At 38.5% G+C, this 17620-nt stretch overlaps 1 protein-coding gene across 1 annotated transcript in view; it reads left to right on the top strand.

The window, feature by feature from the left end:
- The window catches only part of CABIN1 (calcineurin binding protein 1), a 108891-nt gene that overhangs the window by 30189 nt on the left and 61082 nt on the right, over positions 1-17620 (top strand). Inside the window, exons 28-29 of the mRNA XM_053993816.1 lie at positions 9753-9935; positions 12169-12509. Of these exons, the coding sequence (XP_053849791.1) occupies positions 9753-9935; positions 12169-12509 (524 nt within the window). The remainder of the gene's footprint in view (positions 1-9752; positions 9936-12168; positions 12510-17620) is intronic.

Raw genomic sequence — 17620 nt, 5'->3', positions numbered from 1 at the left:
CAATGACTGGTTAGCAGCTCATCTTTGTAGAATGTAAAGTGATAGAATAAATAATTGGCTTATAAATGTAAGAAGAAGGGGGGTGGTGTCATAGTGTTAATGAAGATTTTGCAATTGCATATATAATAGAAATTAAGTTACAATTTAAGTAACCTGAGTTTATTATTTGGCTAGGAGTTTGATTCTGATTCTACTCTTCCAGCCATTTGTTTATCCATCTGGATCTATGAGTATCAGCACTCAAGGAGTAAAATACCTACAGTGTTTAGCTTGGTGTTGGTAGAATGTGCCAGGCCCCACAGAAATGCTCAGCTTGATATAAATTTATTTCTGGAGGGTGGGCTGCTTCCTATTGTCATTTTCTGAAGAATGGGAATTGTAAATAACTTTGTTGACACAAAGTTTTGAAACAAATGTTCCTATGCCTGAAAATTTTTAAGGGTGAATTTATTTCTTTTCTTCAACAATTCTTGGTGCAACTGACAGAAGCTCTTTTATTTCTCTCATTATATTGAACAGAGAAATGTTTGTTTTGTTACTGCTTGCATTTCACTTGGGAGTAATTCATTAGACTGTTTTGAGATCATTTGTAGTGTGGAGGTGTCAATGGCTTATGTAGTGATCAGGCTCTTTTATTGGCTTTTTGATGTCTTTTGACACAACAGCATAGAAGGGAGCAAATATTTAAATATTTCTTAAGTAATATTCCCTGTGGGGAGCATTTCTGCCTAGTACTAAATCTGCTTAGGTCCTGAAGAGTGTCTCAGTGCTCCCAGGAGAGCCATGAGCTAGATAAATGTTCCAGTGTGTGTGCTTTGTACCTCCTCTCCAGTGAGACATGCTGGGCTGTGGCAGCCCATGGCCCAGTGGGAGCGGAGGCGGCTGCTGAGCCGAGCCTGAAGGTGCAAGAGCAGGAACATCTGCCTCTGCCAGGGCTGGAGGAGCAGTGCCTGGATCTGCAAGCTGAGCCTAGCTGGGACTGAGCTTTGTGCTGTCAAAGCAATTCCAAATGTCAGCTGCTGGAAGAGACAGAGTTTGGGTGATCTTCAGGAAGGCTGTGTGTAACCATGACAAGGAGAATTGCAGAGTACTGCATCATTCATAATGTTTTGTAAGTTGCTGGCACAACTAAACCCTGGATACAGCATATTGAAGAACCCCAGGAAAGTGAAATATTTGCCTTGGGGCTGTTACAGATGGAAGAGCTAACAGGCTGAGCTAACAGGCTCAGAAGTCTTCCACTTTTACATTATTACATATACTGTGCTCTTCTGCATGCATTTGCATTTTACTTGTATTAAAATACATACTTCTGAAGTAAAATGCTCTTGACATCTTACACATAATCACATCACTGAAGAAAGCTGGCGCCAGCATTTCTATTGTACCATTCCTAAAAATAGCAAGAAAATACTCATTGTTTGACTACTCTTTAGATTATTTTTTAACCATTCTGACAGAAATGAAGCAGTCTATATTGTTGTTCAGAAATGAATAAGTTGACCAAAATTCAGCCTAGGTATTTATTCTTTCTGAGGCTTGACAATATTCTTATTTACACTTTCATTTATATTGTTGATCATAGATAGCATAGGTAAAGTAAGGGTGTACAGTTTTACACACTTTTCATATACTACCACAAGCAAGATGTTATTTGAGATCATTACTGACCTCAGAGACCTTTTTTGACCATTTCTGTGTTCTGTGCTTTGAGAAAGCATGACCTGTGAGGAAAGAGAGAAGGAACTGGGATGATTTGTCTGCAGAGGAGAAGACTCAGCGGAGACATGACAGCAGAGTAACCTAAATAGTGTTGGAAGCTGTACTAAGAGTTAGAGGCAAAACCCCAGGATATCCGTGTTCATGGAAGACAGAACAGATGATACTGCACTTAAATTGCATTTTCATTCTGAACATTAGAAAATTGTGTTTGAGTAGTCTTAGGAAATTCTGGTTTTGTATAACCCTGCAATATTTAGCACTGGAAGTCATTAAAAAGTGGCAATGCAGCTGTCTGCCAGGCATGATGGAGATATACTTTATCCTGATGGAAAAAAGAATGGACGAGATGAACACTTGCAGTTCCTTCTGAACTCATTCTATTCATTTTTTGGGTTTTGTGGGTTTGGGTTTTGGTGGGGTTGTTAGTTTGGTGCCTTCTAGAGCAGCAAATTCTCATTACAAGCTGGAGAGAATTGCTGTACAGCAAAACATCTTTTCTTGAAAATACTGGGATTCTGAACTTCAAACATTTATTGGTAAACAGGTGAAGCTGTGAGGGCAGTCTTATTTTGAATACATTATATTTGAATGTGTCATTATAATTCTATAGCTCTCTAGGATGTTTTGCTGGTGGAAGATGATGACTGGCATATGCAGAAATCACTGATAAAGTTGAGAGCACTGAGAGGCTTCAGATCCAGTGAATGCTGGTGATACTAGTTTTAAGTTGTGTATTTAATGAAAACAGGAGAAAGGAACCAGTAAATACAACTTGTAAAGTAACTAAAATTCTTTTTCCTCGTGGCAGCTGCTAGCACATATCTCCTTCAAGGAGACAAAAGTATTGCCGAGTGGCAGCTGTTATTTGCTGGCTGACTTGCTGCTATCATGTGTGTAAAATGGGCAGCTTCCTTTCTCTTTTCTTGTCCTTCCATTTGGCAACATCTTTTCTTTCCTTCTCTTAATCCCATCTTTCCTGTCATCACCCCTGCCTATTGCTACTTTATAACCCTTCAAAGTGAAAACTTGCATTTGAAGTTTGAAGCATAGATTCAGACTCTTATTTTCTAAGAGTAAAATAGGAAACAGGAAAACCCAGGAACTTGCCCAGTTCACCCAGCCACTCAGACTTTCATTACTTGTGCTGTTACTGTGTTTACACAGCTAAATGGTCAGTGTTACATAGCAAAACAGACATGCTCTCTGTCCTCCTCTATACGGGCTGGATGTATGTAGTCAGTAAAGACCAATTGCAGTAAAAGCAATAAAGTTAGTTCAGAAAGCAAGAAAAGTAGTAAAATTAAAAAAAAAAATCTGAATAAGGTATCTGTTTCCCAAAAAGTAGACTGGGGAGATTGTTAGGAGTCTTTATTGCTGTAATATGCCTTTGTTGTGTTGATACTCAATTCCATATTCCTGTGGTGGTATGCAGATGATGTATCCATGGCTATTGCAGTGTTAAAATGTTGTTTTGTTTAAGTCTTCATCCATGTCATGTAGTATGTCATGTGTAGTTAGACTTAATTGTCCTTTTTTGTGTTTGTCTTTGCCTGATTGCTTTTGCAACCAATATTGCCCGTGCTGCCTCTAACCTTTACACAAATCTCTGTTCCCCAGGCATTCTCTTCCTGCTTTTACCTGTCACGGCTTGCTTTTAATAATTGGCAGAACCTGCATGATAAACTCACTGGGAAAGGCTCCTTGCTTCGTGCTGTGGGAGAAGTCTCACTCCATAGTTTGTCGGTCTGTAACTCTGCAAATGTGATGAAGATGCACAGTTTTTGTAAATGGGGGGTTCTCAGCATCCTGATGAGACAAAGGTGATCTCTGAGCAACTTCTTGCACCAGGTTGTCACTCCTGCTAAACTAAATCAGCTTCTGGGATGGAGTGGATGTTTCTGTGCATAAAAAGAATGTCCACTTTGCATTTTGGAACATTAAAATCTTGCCCTTAAAATTCCCTCTCTTCAGCAGTTAAAAATGAAATCTTTGGGTCTGCAGTGCATGTCCTGTTCTGGCACGTGGTGCTGGAAGCTCTTGGGGACTGCATACTGGACTCCATGAATAATGAATCACACCCAGTTTATTGCAGTGTGCTCCATTTTTACCTTTCCCCAATTTAACCTCTTTCTGATTAGTACAAGTGTCACACTGAGATGTAGCGTGAGATTATGTAAAAAGCATTTGTCCAAATAAATGGGACATGGGTGAGATACTCTGGTGCTCTGCTCTTGAAGACAGAACAGCAATATAGGACTGTAAGTTATGGAAACACATTCTGTGTTCGGTACAGCCAGACAAAACATAGACTCTCATCTTTGACTCATGTTAAAGAGAACTCCCTTTGAATTGCTGTCCTCAAATTAACCTACTCCCGTGCAAATCTTTGCAATTCTTTTGCTTTTTAATAATGTGCAAGTGCCTTTTGATGCAGAGCTAAATGTTGTCTTCCGTTATGGGTGGAATCTGTTTGCAGAATGAGAATTCTGTGATACATCATGTTTCTGACTGCAGACCAGTAAAGAAAAATGCTCATGTGTTCAAGTGAAGAGGGGAGAGATGGTGCCAGGCAGGACAAAGAGAATCTGTACCTTCACAGCCTGTGAACAGCCCACCTTTATTGCATGAGACAAGATTTTTTTTTTCTGTTATATATAGTTGCTTATTCATAAGCTGTGACCTGTGCAGCAGGATGTTTCTTTTCTGCAAATTGAGTTAGCATATGTATAAAGCTTTGTAGGAAAGCTTTCTAGGCCACTCATTTCTGATTTTCTGACTTGTTTGTCATGATTCACATACCTTCTTACAGTAACTGGATGCATATTTTCCTTCACATGTTTAAGACAGACAACGATATCATTAAGAAGTGAATTGTACCCTCTTGGCTTTCTGAGCCTTTTACTTACTCCTGTATGCAGATGTTTCAGAGGTCTTCTCCATCTTCCTTTTAACTTCCAGAAAGTTTCAAAAGAGGATTACTGAGCTGCATAGTAAATAATTGTCAAAGGCAGAACACCTCATTGCCATTGGCACCATGAAGCTGTGCATAAATTCTGTAATTCTGTAGCTGGTCATCATGCTTAGCAGTGAGAGCTCTGGCATTGGGATTGTCTGAGCTGGTTCAGGTCACTCACACTGTGACACATCACCCTCCTTGTCCCTCCTCAGTGCTGAGGGGGCTCAGGTTGGGTGACACTGTGACACATCACCCTCCTTGTCCCTCCTCAGTGCTGAGGGGGCTCAGGTTGGGTGACAAGGCTTATGGATGGTGCACAGGGCTGCTGTGGGAGGGTGCTGGCACAGGGTAATGCCTGCTGCAGTACTGAGCCCTGTTTCCTGTTGCATTTTAAAATTCAACAGTCATTTATGCTCTCCAGAGTCGAGCACAGCTTTGTCCTGGTGATGGGGTGGCCTGCAGGGGCTGTGCCCAAATGCTGAGGGAGCAGTGACAGTGACATGCTATGGCTGTGTCTGCTTGTGGAGGAACACTGAGGAACAGGTATTTTTGAAGTCAAGCCAGTAAACCTATTCCATTCAGGATAAGATTAATGTTAAAATGCTCTTAAGCATGGGATTAAGGCAAACAGACTTCAGATATTTTTTCAAACATCTGTGACAGATGTATTTCAGTAATGACAGTGATTTAACAATCCATGTGACTGACAGGACCTCAGTGTGATGCAATAAAGGTCTTGGCAGTACACATGAATGCACAAGTTCTTTCTTCCCAATGACATCTTTCTGATAATAATTAGTATTTTTTTACTAATGTCTTTGAAAGTTAACAAGATCCTTCTTTTGACCTTTTAAAATCTGCTGTCCAAAGCTGTTCTTTTTCACCTTTTGACAGAGTAAGGGATGTAATCTGACATAGATTTGAAATGAAATGTCACAAGTTGAGGACATTATGAGAAATGAGGTAAAAGAAACTTTCTTTCAAGTGCCATTTTCTGAGATTTTTAGAGATACATGAAATATTTAACTTCACATCCAATTGAGATTTCAGCTCATCAGCTTGTTTGAAATCTTCCTAAAACTTAGGAACGATGCAATGAAGTAATGAAACAAAATATAATAATACCAAGGAGAAACCTCTACTATCAGATGATATTTTTCATAGGAATATAGTTACAGTTACTTATGCACAATTTAGTAGAACTTTCTCCCTAGACTCTTCATTTCCGCTACAGATAATAATTTTGGGACATTAATACCCAGCTGTATTTTTATCTTAGCTTTTGAAGTAATAGGAAACTTTACAGGGAAGGACCTCAAAAGAATATTTAGTCCTTGATTTACCAATCTCTTACAACAAGGGACCACCCCAGCTCTTTGGAAAAGCTTGCCTTATTGCTGTTGCTGAGTGGGGAAACTAAGAAAATAGGTAAACAAAATATAAAAACATAAAAATATAAAATATTTTTTTAAAATTTAAAACTTTAACTCTTAAATTACACTGGGTTGCATTAAATTGTGTCTAATTATGGCAGAAATTATTAAGAAGCACTGATGTTCTCCATGGATTTGTGTCATTCAGAAGGGCAGGTGTTGAGAGCAGTTGGGAATTTGGAATTAATTCTTGTGCCTCATGCACAGCAATCTTTGGCACGTAGGTTAAGTAGCACTAATGACTGTCTGAACTGCACTCTGCTCTTACCAGAGAAAGGAAAAGCTTCATAGCACAACAAATGTTATATATCTGCTATATTTATATTTATATTTATATTTATATTTATATTTATATTTATATTTATATTTATATTTATATAAAAGAACTGTATTTGGCAGCTAGGCTAGAAGAGTACTTTCACATATACCAAATATGGGGGGTTTTTTTCTGTTTTGAAAACCAGAGTTAGGATGTGAATTGGTGCAGTTGCCAATAGTTCTGCATTGCATACTGCAGTATTTAGGTATTGACAGAGCTTTTTATTATATTAAGGAACATCTTGGGTAACCTAACAAGTGATGGCTGTTTGTCTGCCTGTCTTCAAAAGCTCACAGTGACTCTGTAGGTTGGTTCACTGTGCTATTTTCTAACTGTATGTAGCAGTTAAGATAGAGATGAGCGGAAAAAAGTCAATTTTCTTGCTGCAATTAAAACCTATTGCCTTTTGCACTGTACTTAATGAATATGAACAGCAATTATTGTATTTTTATTTTGGTTAATCATATGTATTTGGAAATTCTCCCTCATCTTTTTTTAAGATAAGTCCAATTCTCCTGGTAATTTTCATATGTCATCTCATTAATCTCTCATTTTTATCCTCTCTGAATTAATTTTTCCCTATTTCAGTGTCTTTTTTAAAACGTGGGTCCCAAATACAGACACCGTAATTAAGTTTAATTTTCATCAGTGCTCAGTAGAACAGGAAGACTCTTACATATTTTTTCTGTGAAGTTACTGATTACACATTCAAGAGTGCTGCTTTGCTGAGGTGTGTTTAGAGTAGCCTGACATTTTGGCCAGTTCTGGTTTGAGACACAAATTCATCACAAATTCACATGTGTCAATGTGTGTGCTGGGATCCACTCACACATTTTCTACTCCTGACTGTGTTACCTTTTATGTGCTTAGAGAAGGATTTATTTATTTATGCTCAGATAATTCTGTGGAAAATGAAGGCTGGCTGGCTCCCAGCTTTGACCTTTCATCCTTTGTAAAGATAAGTACTACACTTTGTTTTACATTCCCTGGGACTTTACCCATCCTCTGTGATTTCTGAAAAATTAATACTAATAATTGGTGGCTGCTGCTAATTTCTGGAATACTCCAGGGTTTTCCATCTGGCTCACTTAGTTTGAAACTATCTGCTGCATTCAAGGAATATCTAATAGAATAGAAAGGTGTCTCAATAGTAATCTTCCTCTGGTTTCCAGTGATTAAGGAGCCCAGTGTTAATATAATTATTTTTTAAATAGAGTTAATGTATTGAAAGAAAAGGAGAATAAACATCCCTACCTAGACCCACACTCATTTAAGCAGAAATTTCAAATTAAATTAGCTAGCTAATTGTAAGGAGGTGTTTACATGTGTTCCCATAAGGAAAAGCTCATGCATACATTTGAAATCTAATGTGTTGAATCATTGTCTATCTTTGCATGATGAAAAACCATTGTAATTTCCCAGTGATCTGATCTCACCCAGGCATATTGGTCTGGCACCTCTTGATTTACATTCTAATGCTTCATCTGTCAAAACCCACACATCAGAACTGACCTGCAGGCTTGTGGCAACATCTGGAAATTTGCAATTTTTTTTTCCCTAGATGAGTAATTCAGCCTCTTTGCCACAGATACAGCAACTTCTCTTAAAAAAATATCAAGGGAGCTCCTGTAAATGGTTTTCCTGATGTCAACTGGGAGTTCAATAGTATTGATTTGTACCACAGAAAGTTATTAAAGCTTTATAAATGAGTCATTTAAAGCTTGACTGACCTCTCTTCAGAATCCTTCTCTTCCCATTCTTTATAATTACATTCTTTCTGTATAAAACTTGTCATCATTAACCAGCTTATATAGCTTCCAATTAGGAAGCAAACACTGTTCCCCTATTCTTTTTCAAGATATAGTTTTATCAAGATCTGCTCACTGAAAGGGAAGGTTTTCTTTGTGTGGTAGTGAAAAACCTACAGAGTGCATCAAATTTGGTTTAAATTCATTGGAATCCTAATAAGCAGAACCTGATCTGCAAGCTGAAGGTTTGCAGAGGGATTTATCTTGATAAAATAAATTCATAGGAGGCCCTTAGCTCTCTCCTGAACAAGTGCAATTCAGATGGAACAGAAGAAATTTAATTAAATTATCTGCTCATCTCAAAGCAAGGGCTTTTGCTTTGTTAATTTTCTTTCTTGATCTTATCAATAAAATGAGTGAATCAGAATGCAGTGGAACTACCTAGACAATGGATGTAACCCCCTCCTGGTTATGCCATTTCTGTATGGAACCATAAAATGGTTTGGGTTGGAATGGACCTTTAAAGATCATCTAGTCCCACACCCCTGCAATGAGCAAGGACACCTTTAACTAGATCACAGAATCAAGTATCAGTATCTTAAGAAGAAATTGGAAATAATTCTTGTGGACTCCAGATTTAAAGGGAATTCCCTGTATTGGAATTTTATATTGAACACTGAATTATGTTGGCACAATGTGGAAAAATGCCAGTTTCCCATTTCAGTGGGAATGTGCAGGCCTCTTTCTGTCAGAGAGACTAAGCTGTGTTCTTCAGTCATGCAGGCTTGCCTCTGATAACCCTTGATGTAAAGAACTTGGGTTATATCTGGCACGTTTCAGACATGAGGGGGAGGTTTTCACTTGCCTGTTCTGAGGTGTGTTTTATCCCCCCTGATAAAGTCACAATGCCTGTTCCTGTGCAGATTAACAACTTAATTGTGACTGTACTGTAGTCAGCAGCCACTGCTCCACTCTGTCAAGGTAAAGTCACTTCTACTCTTCTGTGCTGCTTTGAAGTCCAGTTTCCCTGTCTGTGTTAGGCCTAGTTCTTGGATGTGTTGTTTATTTGCCATATCAAATCACCTTTCAGAACGTTTGTTGAATAGCACCTTACACCTGCAGGATAGTTGGCATCAGAGATCACTCCTGTAAGTCTTTGCCTTCTAATTGTACCTTTTTTTCTTTCTTTCATGAGTAATTTTTACTGGTATTGTTCTTCATGGTTTTCTCTTATCAATTGAACTTTGCTTGTGTCAGGTTCAAAATTATACTGGGTGCTTTTCAAGACGAATGGTCCAGTAAACCTGGGAGATTTTACAGGGCCATACTACCTGAAATATTGTGTCCCCAGTCTAAGTGCTCTTGAAAGTTGAGCTTTATTGCTTTTGAATCAAATTCCAGGATTATATTCTAGGAAGAAATGTGGTGAGAATGAAATACCTTTTCTTGGTGGTGGTAAGGGATCCTATGTGGCAGTTGTAAGAGTTTGCAGAGTTTCGTGTTGCTGTTACCAAGAGACAAGTAACAGCTTGAGGAGTATGAAGTGGTGCATTCCTTCTTTATCTCTTTTGCAGAGAGGAGTCAGGATAGCACTGGAGCAGTGCTGTCTGACTCCAGTTCCACACAGGATATGTTTAATGAGCCTGCCAGTTCTCAAGACAGCCTGAAGAAAACTTACACAGAGAAGAGGATTTCTACTACCTATGCTGATACACTGGTGCTCAGCAAAGAGACCCTGGGATCTGCAGAGGAAAAGGGTATGCCTGATTTAATAGATAATGTCAGCTGCAATAGTCTCATTAAAATGTTTCTCCTGGCTTGCAGATGCACTGAAATATGCTGCACTGTGACTAAGAATTTTAACTAGGTATCATTGCTGCCATGTGTGCTTAAATTTGGAACTGTGCCTCACTTATGTGGCCACCAACCCGATTTGTTCTGTCTGTTAAATCTTACAAAGAAAATCTAAACTCCTGTCTGCTGGCCCTTTGACTGACTTGCCGTCTTTTAGGTTATTATTTACTTTTTCTTCAGTGTTTCATATTTTTAAATAATTTAAAGAGTAGTTATTTGAATATAGTCTCAAATAACACTTTTTTACTTTTCCCAGGAATAGATGCCCTTTTTGTTCTGTCCCAGTAACAGCTTAATATTCAGTACAGAGAAGAGCTTTAGTAGTAGAATTTAGATACTTTATTCCATTGTATACTTCATTCCAGTGGAGAACTAGAATTGCTCTCTACCAGATTTTTCCATATATAACAGTACTAAGTGTTCTGTGTTCCACTGGAAAAATGGCTTCAAAATCCATTAGCTGGAATTTCCCTTTGTCTGATGTTTGTACAGTTGGATGTAGCAGTAGATAAAGAGGCTGGGCTTCAACAGGGAAAGACAAACAAAACCAATGTGTAAATTTTGTCCACCTTTCCAGGCTGTGGCTTTTTGTGGGATGTTAAGTCTTCTTTGCCAGTTCACACTTTCCCAGTTCCCGAAATCAGAGATCATGCTATGTGGAGAGTCCTGAATCACTTCCCAGATCTCACTAGGAGCAAGTGCCAAGCAGTTATCTCTTTGTTTGCAGACTTAGATTACCTTGGTTTCTTGTTTTTAAAAATATTTTATTTCAGTCTTGCCTGAGCTAGGGAAGCCTGTGGTGGTGCTTGCATTAACATACTGAAATAGATGCCAGTTCCCAGTTTTGTGAAAAACTACTTCCATAATCACTAAATCCAGTAGTCTTTTGGCTACTAGACTAAAATCATGGCTCTTTTTCAGGCTTGCAGTGAGCTGTGTTATTGTCATCATCTGTCTGTCAGAAAAAACATCAAATACATTCTTAAATTACTGGTGTTTCCCATAAAGCTACCTGTACAGTAAAATTTTAATGGATTATAGGCATCAGGCAAGCACATTTTGGAAAATGTATGTTCTGTAAAACATGTTTGACTCAAAAGTTCAGCCTTATGAGAGAAAAAGTTATGGAGCATCTTTATATTTGAGGATGAAGTACATTTTAGTGTATCTCTACACTCTTTGCTGGGAGATAAGATCTAATGTAAGAGGCTCTTTATCCTAGCAAAGACAAAGACATGGTAAACTTCCATGACTAAAGATCAAAGTTAAAGAAATTAATCTGCATGTAGCATGTGTGTTTCCAGCAGTAACGGTTAGCTAACAGGAAATGTGGAAGCTGCCACTCTAACAAGATGATTTCTGAAGTAAGATTTGATATCCTTCAACAGAAGATGGGTCAATTGAATTATAAGTTACCAAGTTAATCACAAAAATATTTACATGGAACTGTAGGTTCTACATTATGCAGAAGACCAGGTGAGCTGCTGAGTCCATTTTGAGTTCTGGGATTGTGTTCTAGGCAGACTATTAAGAATAATACATTTCACTTGGGAGGGTGGCTTTAATTTTCTCTTCTTTCTTCTTTTCTTTGCAATAAAATGTTCCTGAATTTACTCTTTTATTTTGGCTTTTTTCCCTCCTCCTCCTCCTTAATCTTCCAAGAGTATGTAAAACCCTGTATTGTGTAAGGTGTGCTGAATTCATACTATTGTTCAGGATAAAACCCAAATGAAGACAGTGGAGATACCAGGATAAAACCCAAATGAAGATGGTGGAGATACCAGGATAAAACCCAAATGAAGATGGTGGAGATACCAGGATAAAACCCATATAAAAACAGTGGAGATACCAGGATAAAACCCAAATGAAGACAGTGGAGATACCAGGATAAAACCCAAATGAAGATGGTGGAGATACCAGGATAAAACCCAGATGAAGACGGTGGAGATACCACTGTGTGGCTCTGTCAATGAGTTGCAGATTACTTGTTCACTGAACATCATGAATAGTCATAATTTTTTTTCAATATTTCTGTCTATGCTTTAATGAAAAGGATTACCTTTTGTCATACTGAATTTTTGTCATTTTCTATATGTCATTTGACATTTCACTGTCACTTTCCTCTTACTGTTCCAGCTGCAGGAAAGTCAGAAGAGCTGCTGGAGATCTCAGTATCCTACGATCCTGCTGAGCCTACCGGCCAAAAACTGCTGGTGGATCCTCAGTGTGCTTCTGGCAATGCCCTCAAAGCTGCCATCCCCCCAGGCTCGCAGTGGGACTGCAAGAAGAAGGCTGACCCTTGTGGAGAGGATGCAGCTGAGTTTCCTCAGGGCCTCCCCGCAGACCTGGAGGAGCAGCGCAAGTTCCTGACGGAGCAGTGCATCTCCTCCTTCTGCCTGTGCCTCAGCCGCTTCCCCCAGCACTACAAGAGCCTCTACAGGCTGGCCTACCTGTACACCTACAGCAAAACACACAAGGTGAGCTCTGAGCCCCAGCGGGAGATGGATCTGTGCAGTTCTCAGTATGTATCCATGTGCAGACCTTGAGATAAGAAATGCTGACTCAGAAATGCCATGGAATAGGGCAGACGTTGTTGGGAGAGAAATGGAGCTAGAAACAAGTTTCAAAGGATGGCTTTGCAAACAAGACTGGATACTTTGGAGAAATGGAACTATGAAAGTGCATTGTAGTGGGACCCACGAGGGGTAATTTCAGATCATTGGCTTTAAGGCATCTACAGCATGGTGTGGCTAAAGCTGATGGGCCAGGAAACACTTACAGTGTATCATAATTAGAAAATAGCTTCTGATTGTGATGGTTTGAATCATAACACCTGTATTGTCTCACCCTTCTCATGAGACTGAAAATGGAATAAAAGTTTTTAAAACGCCTCTCAGTTGCCCCATCTCTGGGTCAGGAAAAGAGCATTGTTTGACACCCCAGCAAACCAACTGTGCTGCCACTGGCACTGGTGCAGAAGCCTCAGTGCTAAAATACAGCTTGTTCAGTGCAGTTGGGATGAAACTACACTTGGGGAAGTCTTCAGCTTCTAGATTGTCTGACTCGTGTGTGAGGTCAGTTAAGGAGAAAATTTCTTTTTTTATTACTGAACTAAGTAATTTTCTGTCATTCAGCAGAGAATTACATTTTAGTTATGTCACATAAATTAAGATGTTCTCATGAAAATGACAGCAATTATTTATTTTACTGAATAAGTGGACTGGAAAGTGACTTGGAAGCAGAAATTAATCAGTATTGTGCAAACACATCATGTGACACACAGATAAACTTTCTGGGTCTTTGTTGGTAAAATGTGTCAGAACAGTACATTGAAATGATCAGAGGTATTTTACTATTTGCCATAATCAAGGTTTGAATTCACAGATTTTATATTTGGAAGTCTTGTATTAGATCATATGCTGCTTTGCATGGCTTCCTGAGTTTTCTTCCCCACCAGTACTGAGGCTTATGTGAACAACAGGGAGGGGAAACAAATTGTACCCCTGGCCTGGAAGCAGCAAACATCACCAGTGTCACTGCAAAGTGAGCTCAAGCAAGTCTTGCCAACCTACTGGAAGGTGATGAATATTCCATTTGTCTGTAGAGTGATTATCCAGAAAAAGATCACCCTTTTTTATGGAGAGCTTGTTTTGAAAACATTTTTATGCTGTTTGTATGTAACAGTTGTTAATTTTTCCATGGAGCTAATCATGAATAGGAGCCATAGATTCCTGCAATCTGTCATTACTGTTGCTGACATGATTTTGTATCAACATTCAACGAAAAAAGCTGCCTGTTTTCAATTTATTGGTTCAAATAGCATGTCCTTGCCTGAGGAACTACGTGCAAAATAGTTTCTTCCATTATTTTTTCCTGATGAAGCTTTCTCTTTTGCTTTTTATATCTCCCTCTTTATATAAATATCAACTCAGTGAAGGATTTCTATGTGAAATACACATTGTTATCTAAATCTGTTTCCTCTTGGAACTCAGAAAAACTGAATCCTGCCTGTTTGAGCCTAGTAGTTACCAGGCTGGCTTCAATGAGCATTTTTGGGTTTAACTGTCCTTTCTATTACTTGTGCATAATGCATAATGAACAGCCACTTGACATGGCAAAACCCAAAAAAAAAACTTCTTATTGATTGTGCACTACGTGTTTTCACATGGGTTTTACATTTTCTTTCTTCATTGGCTCAGTCAGGTTCTTTTGCACAGCAATGTCCAATGTCTGTGTTTTAATGGCACATTACTGTGTCTTTAGTGGAAATTATACTCCTGCACAAACTTAAAACACAAAATGGATCTATGCATTGTCAGCAGGAACTGCAGTAAGAATTGTGCTTACATTTACTCATGATAAACCTGATTTTAAAAAAATGAGATCAATTACATCAGGTTGTGCTGTTGGAGGGCGGAGTGGTAAATTTTAGAAATCTGAGATTAATTTTTAAATGCGTATAACCACCTTGGAAAATTCAGCATTTACATTCCAATGCCAGGAATTTGCATGAAGAATTTAGACTGATGGCCAAAATTCATGGTTGGCTGGGAAAAGGAGAGGATTGGCAGGTCTCCATAGTGCTCAGAAAAACAAGTTTTCCATATGCAATCTGTTTTCTCCCATTTCACAGTTTTCCTGGTTTTGCTGTTGTGAGATTAGTGAAGATAGTTGAGTGATTTTTAAACATCTTTTCAAACTCTTTGAACATTTTGTTTGGCTACATGTTCTGTTGGGGTTTTTTTTTTCCCCTGCAAAATCCAGCTTTAAATATTTATAGAGTTTATTTTTCTTTGTTGTAATCTGTTATCAGAAGAAATTTATACATAGCTATTTTTAGTTGGAGTAAATGTGCAGGGAAATACGGATGAATTTTCAGAAGTTACTTCATTGCCAGTTTGGGCAGTAGTTTCAGTTTCCCATCATATTGTCTTGAAGAAAAGTCTTCATCCTTTGTGAGTTTTACCTCCAAAATGAATGTTGGCAGTTTGGAAGGAGAAGTTAGGTCTTGGCAGGGTACTGTTTGTCAGTGTAACTTTGTGAGAAGTATTCACCTTATGGTCCTTATGGATCAGAATGTGGAACTGGTCTGATAATCTGTAACCAGCAGGTTGTCAGGAAAGAAAAATATTTACTTTTCGTAATGTTTTTTTAAAATCTCAAAATAAAAAGTGCTCTGTAAATCCTGGAAGAATCTGCTCATGAAGACTGTCTGAGTTTTTAAGTTTGTATATTCTGTAATGTCTGTTATTAGCAGTGCCCTTAATGGGGAAATGAGTGTTGGGTGTGACAGGCTGGTCAAAGCAGGCGTAATACATGCATGTAAAAATTACAAGATTATATGTTTGTAGGTTTAATATATACTTAGAGACAGACATAACCTGGAAGCATAATAGATGTAACCACTTCAAGTAGAAACAGTTTGATAATAACAGTTCATTTAAAAGGCCACCCTTCAAATCAGTAGTCTTATTTTGCTTTTATTTGATGGAGGAGTAGGAGAAGGTTTTTGAGACAAAGCTTTCTAATGGACTGTAAATAAATCAGAGGGAGGGATTAAAGTATACTGGTGTGTTTTGTTCACCTCTCAGAAACACTTTGTGGAGTTTCCAGTTTAGGTGAAGGTGCTTCTGACACCATAGAGTTAAGGGGTATCCATCCCAGGTGATTCAGTTCCACTTGGCTGACCCTAAGAGATTTTCCTTTTCTACTTCAGCTTTTTTGCAAGTTACTGTACCCTGTCAGTCATCTTGTCTTTGAATCTTGGGGTGATAAAGATGTGGGAGGCAACAGCTGAACTGGAAAGAGTATTTCATAATTGCCCTGAGTCAGACAGCCAAATCCAGCATTTCAGGCTGGCAAGCAGTGTGCCAAGAAGAATAAATCCTTTTTGCTGTGTCCTGGATCCCTTCACCCACTCCTAATAACTTCAGGTGGAAACCAAGCAGAGCAGACTCTGTGAAATCTAATGAGTTGAGACCTGCTCAGGCATATTTACTGGGAATAAGTGATCATGCTGATTTAAGGAGAAGGGTAGTGGAAAATCTGTAACTATGTCTTTTATTCCTATTAGCTTTGATTGTGTGAAGTTACCGTGTAATTGCCCCATTTGTCTGAATGATCTTTTCTCCTCCTAGCTGGGTTACTGCCATCATCTTGTTCAATAAAAGCCTGTGAATTATGTGTACCAAACACATGCCTGTGCATGGTCAGTGTAATGTGCACAGCACATCCCAGCACCAGAGCATGATGCTACAATTAATGATACAGTTAATGATCTCTTAACCTTTTCCTTGGAAAGCTTCTATTCGAGAATACATCCACAGCTAACTTTTCTTTAGACTGGAATTTTAGATTTAAGCTTTGTGGTGGGATGGTAACTTTCTTAAGGATTTTGTTTTCCTTGAATTTTTATGTGATAGTTTTAACTGTAAGATTCAGATTAGGCAAGTTTTACTTCATTTTCACACTTGAATTTACTTAAACTTCTGATGACTATGATTAGCACAAAAATAAAGCATTTTCTCTGCCTGGCTCTTGGATGTTCCAATAGGCTTATTTTTGTTGGATTCTGATTTTATTCAAAACAAGATGACTTTCATGGAAGACCAGATTTTTGTAGGTTCTCTTGCTTTGTATTTTCTTCTGTATGTATTCCCAAGCATTTTTCAGGATTAGGTTAACAGGATTACAGAAATACATATTACTAAAGAAGTTATGTAGAGGAAAGTTAGTATGCAGCTGAGTTTACATCCTCTGCTTTCTTCAGTCTTAATTAAATTTGGCACTCAATGATAATAATTAAATTTACTGATATCCGTGACCAGGCAGAAAGTACCTTGTGATGTTTATGAGTGAATATGTATTTGTTCCATACCAAAACAAAGCTGTCCAAATCCCCTTGATTATGCTGCACTATAATCATGAATGTCCTGTGTAAGTACCTCTGTGAGCTCTTGGAATGAGGGATTTTTGACACCCGTAAATATCTGGTTATTATTGTTTGGCTCTCCTGCACATGAATCCATAATCAGCATTTTGCTAGAGGGGATGCTGCAGTTCTGGTGAGACACTGGAGATTTCTGCATGATTACTGTCATTAGCACAAAGGCACTGATGATTGAGCAGAGCTTTCACTGTTTCACCAGGGTCTTATAGACAAAAATAATCTGGAACACAGGAGGAGAACTTTTCTAATAACTCCCCCTCCCCACCATACAAACATATACACAAAAGAAAGGATATTACAGCTGGAATATCCTTCTTGGATGGACGTGATTTAATCACATTTATGACTCACAGAAGTGTATTTCCAGTCCACAGAACACAAGCCAGAGTGCAACATTCTTATTTCCCTCTATGAACCAAACATCTTCCTCTTTCTTTCATGTCCTCTCTTGTGAAGTTTTCTGTACAAAAGCTGGCCAAATGCAATTCAAATGCCACATTTGAACCCTGAAATAAAAAAAAAAAAATGAAGTGAAGCAAAGCTTCCATCAGTGACATCTCACAATTAATAATTGTCCCATCTGTTGGTAACATTCTGCCTGGAGCCAACAGCTGTCCCGAGTTCTCAGCTACAAAAGAG

This window comes from Vidua macroura, chromosome 18 (genome assembly GCF_024509145.1).
Source record: "Vidua macroura isolate BioBank_ID:100142 chromosome 18, ASM2450914v1, whole genome shotgun sequence".
NCBI classification, from domain to species: domain Eukaryota; kingdom Metazoa; phylum Chordata; class Aves; order Passeriformes; family Viduidae; genus Vidua; species Vidua macroura.
The sequence above is the reverse complement of the archived record's forward strand: the minus strand, read 5'-3'. Positions and strand labels throughout refer to the sequence as shown.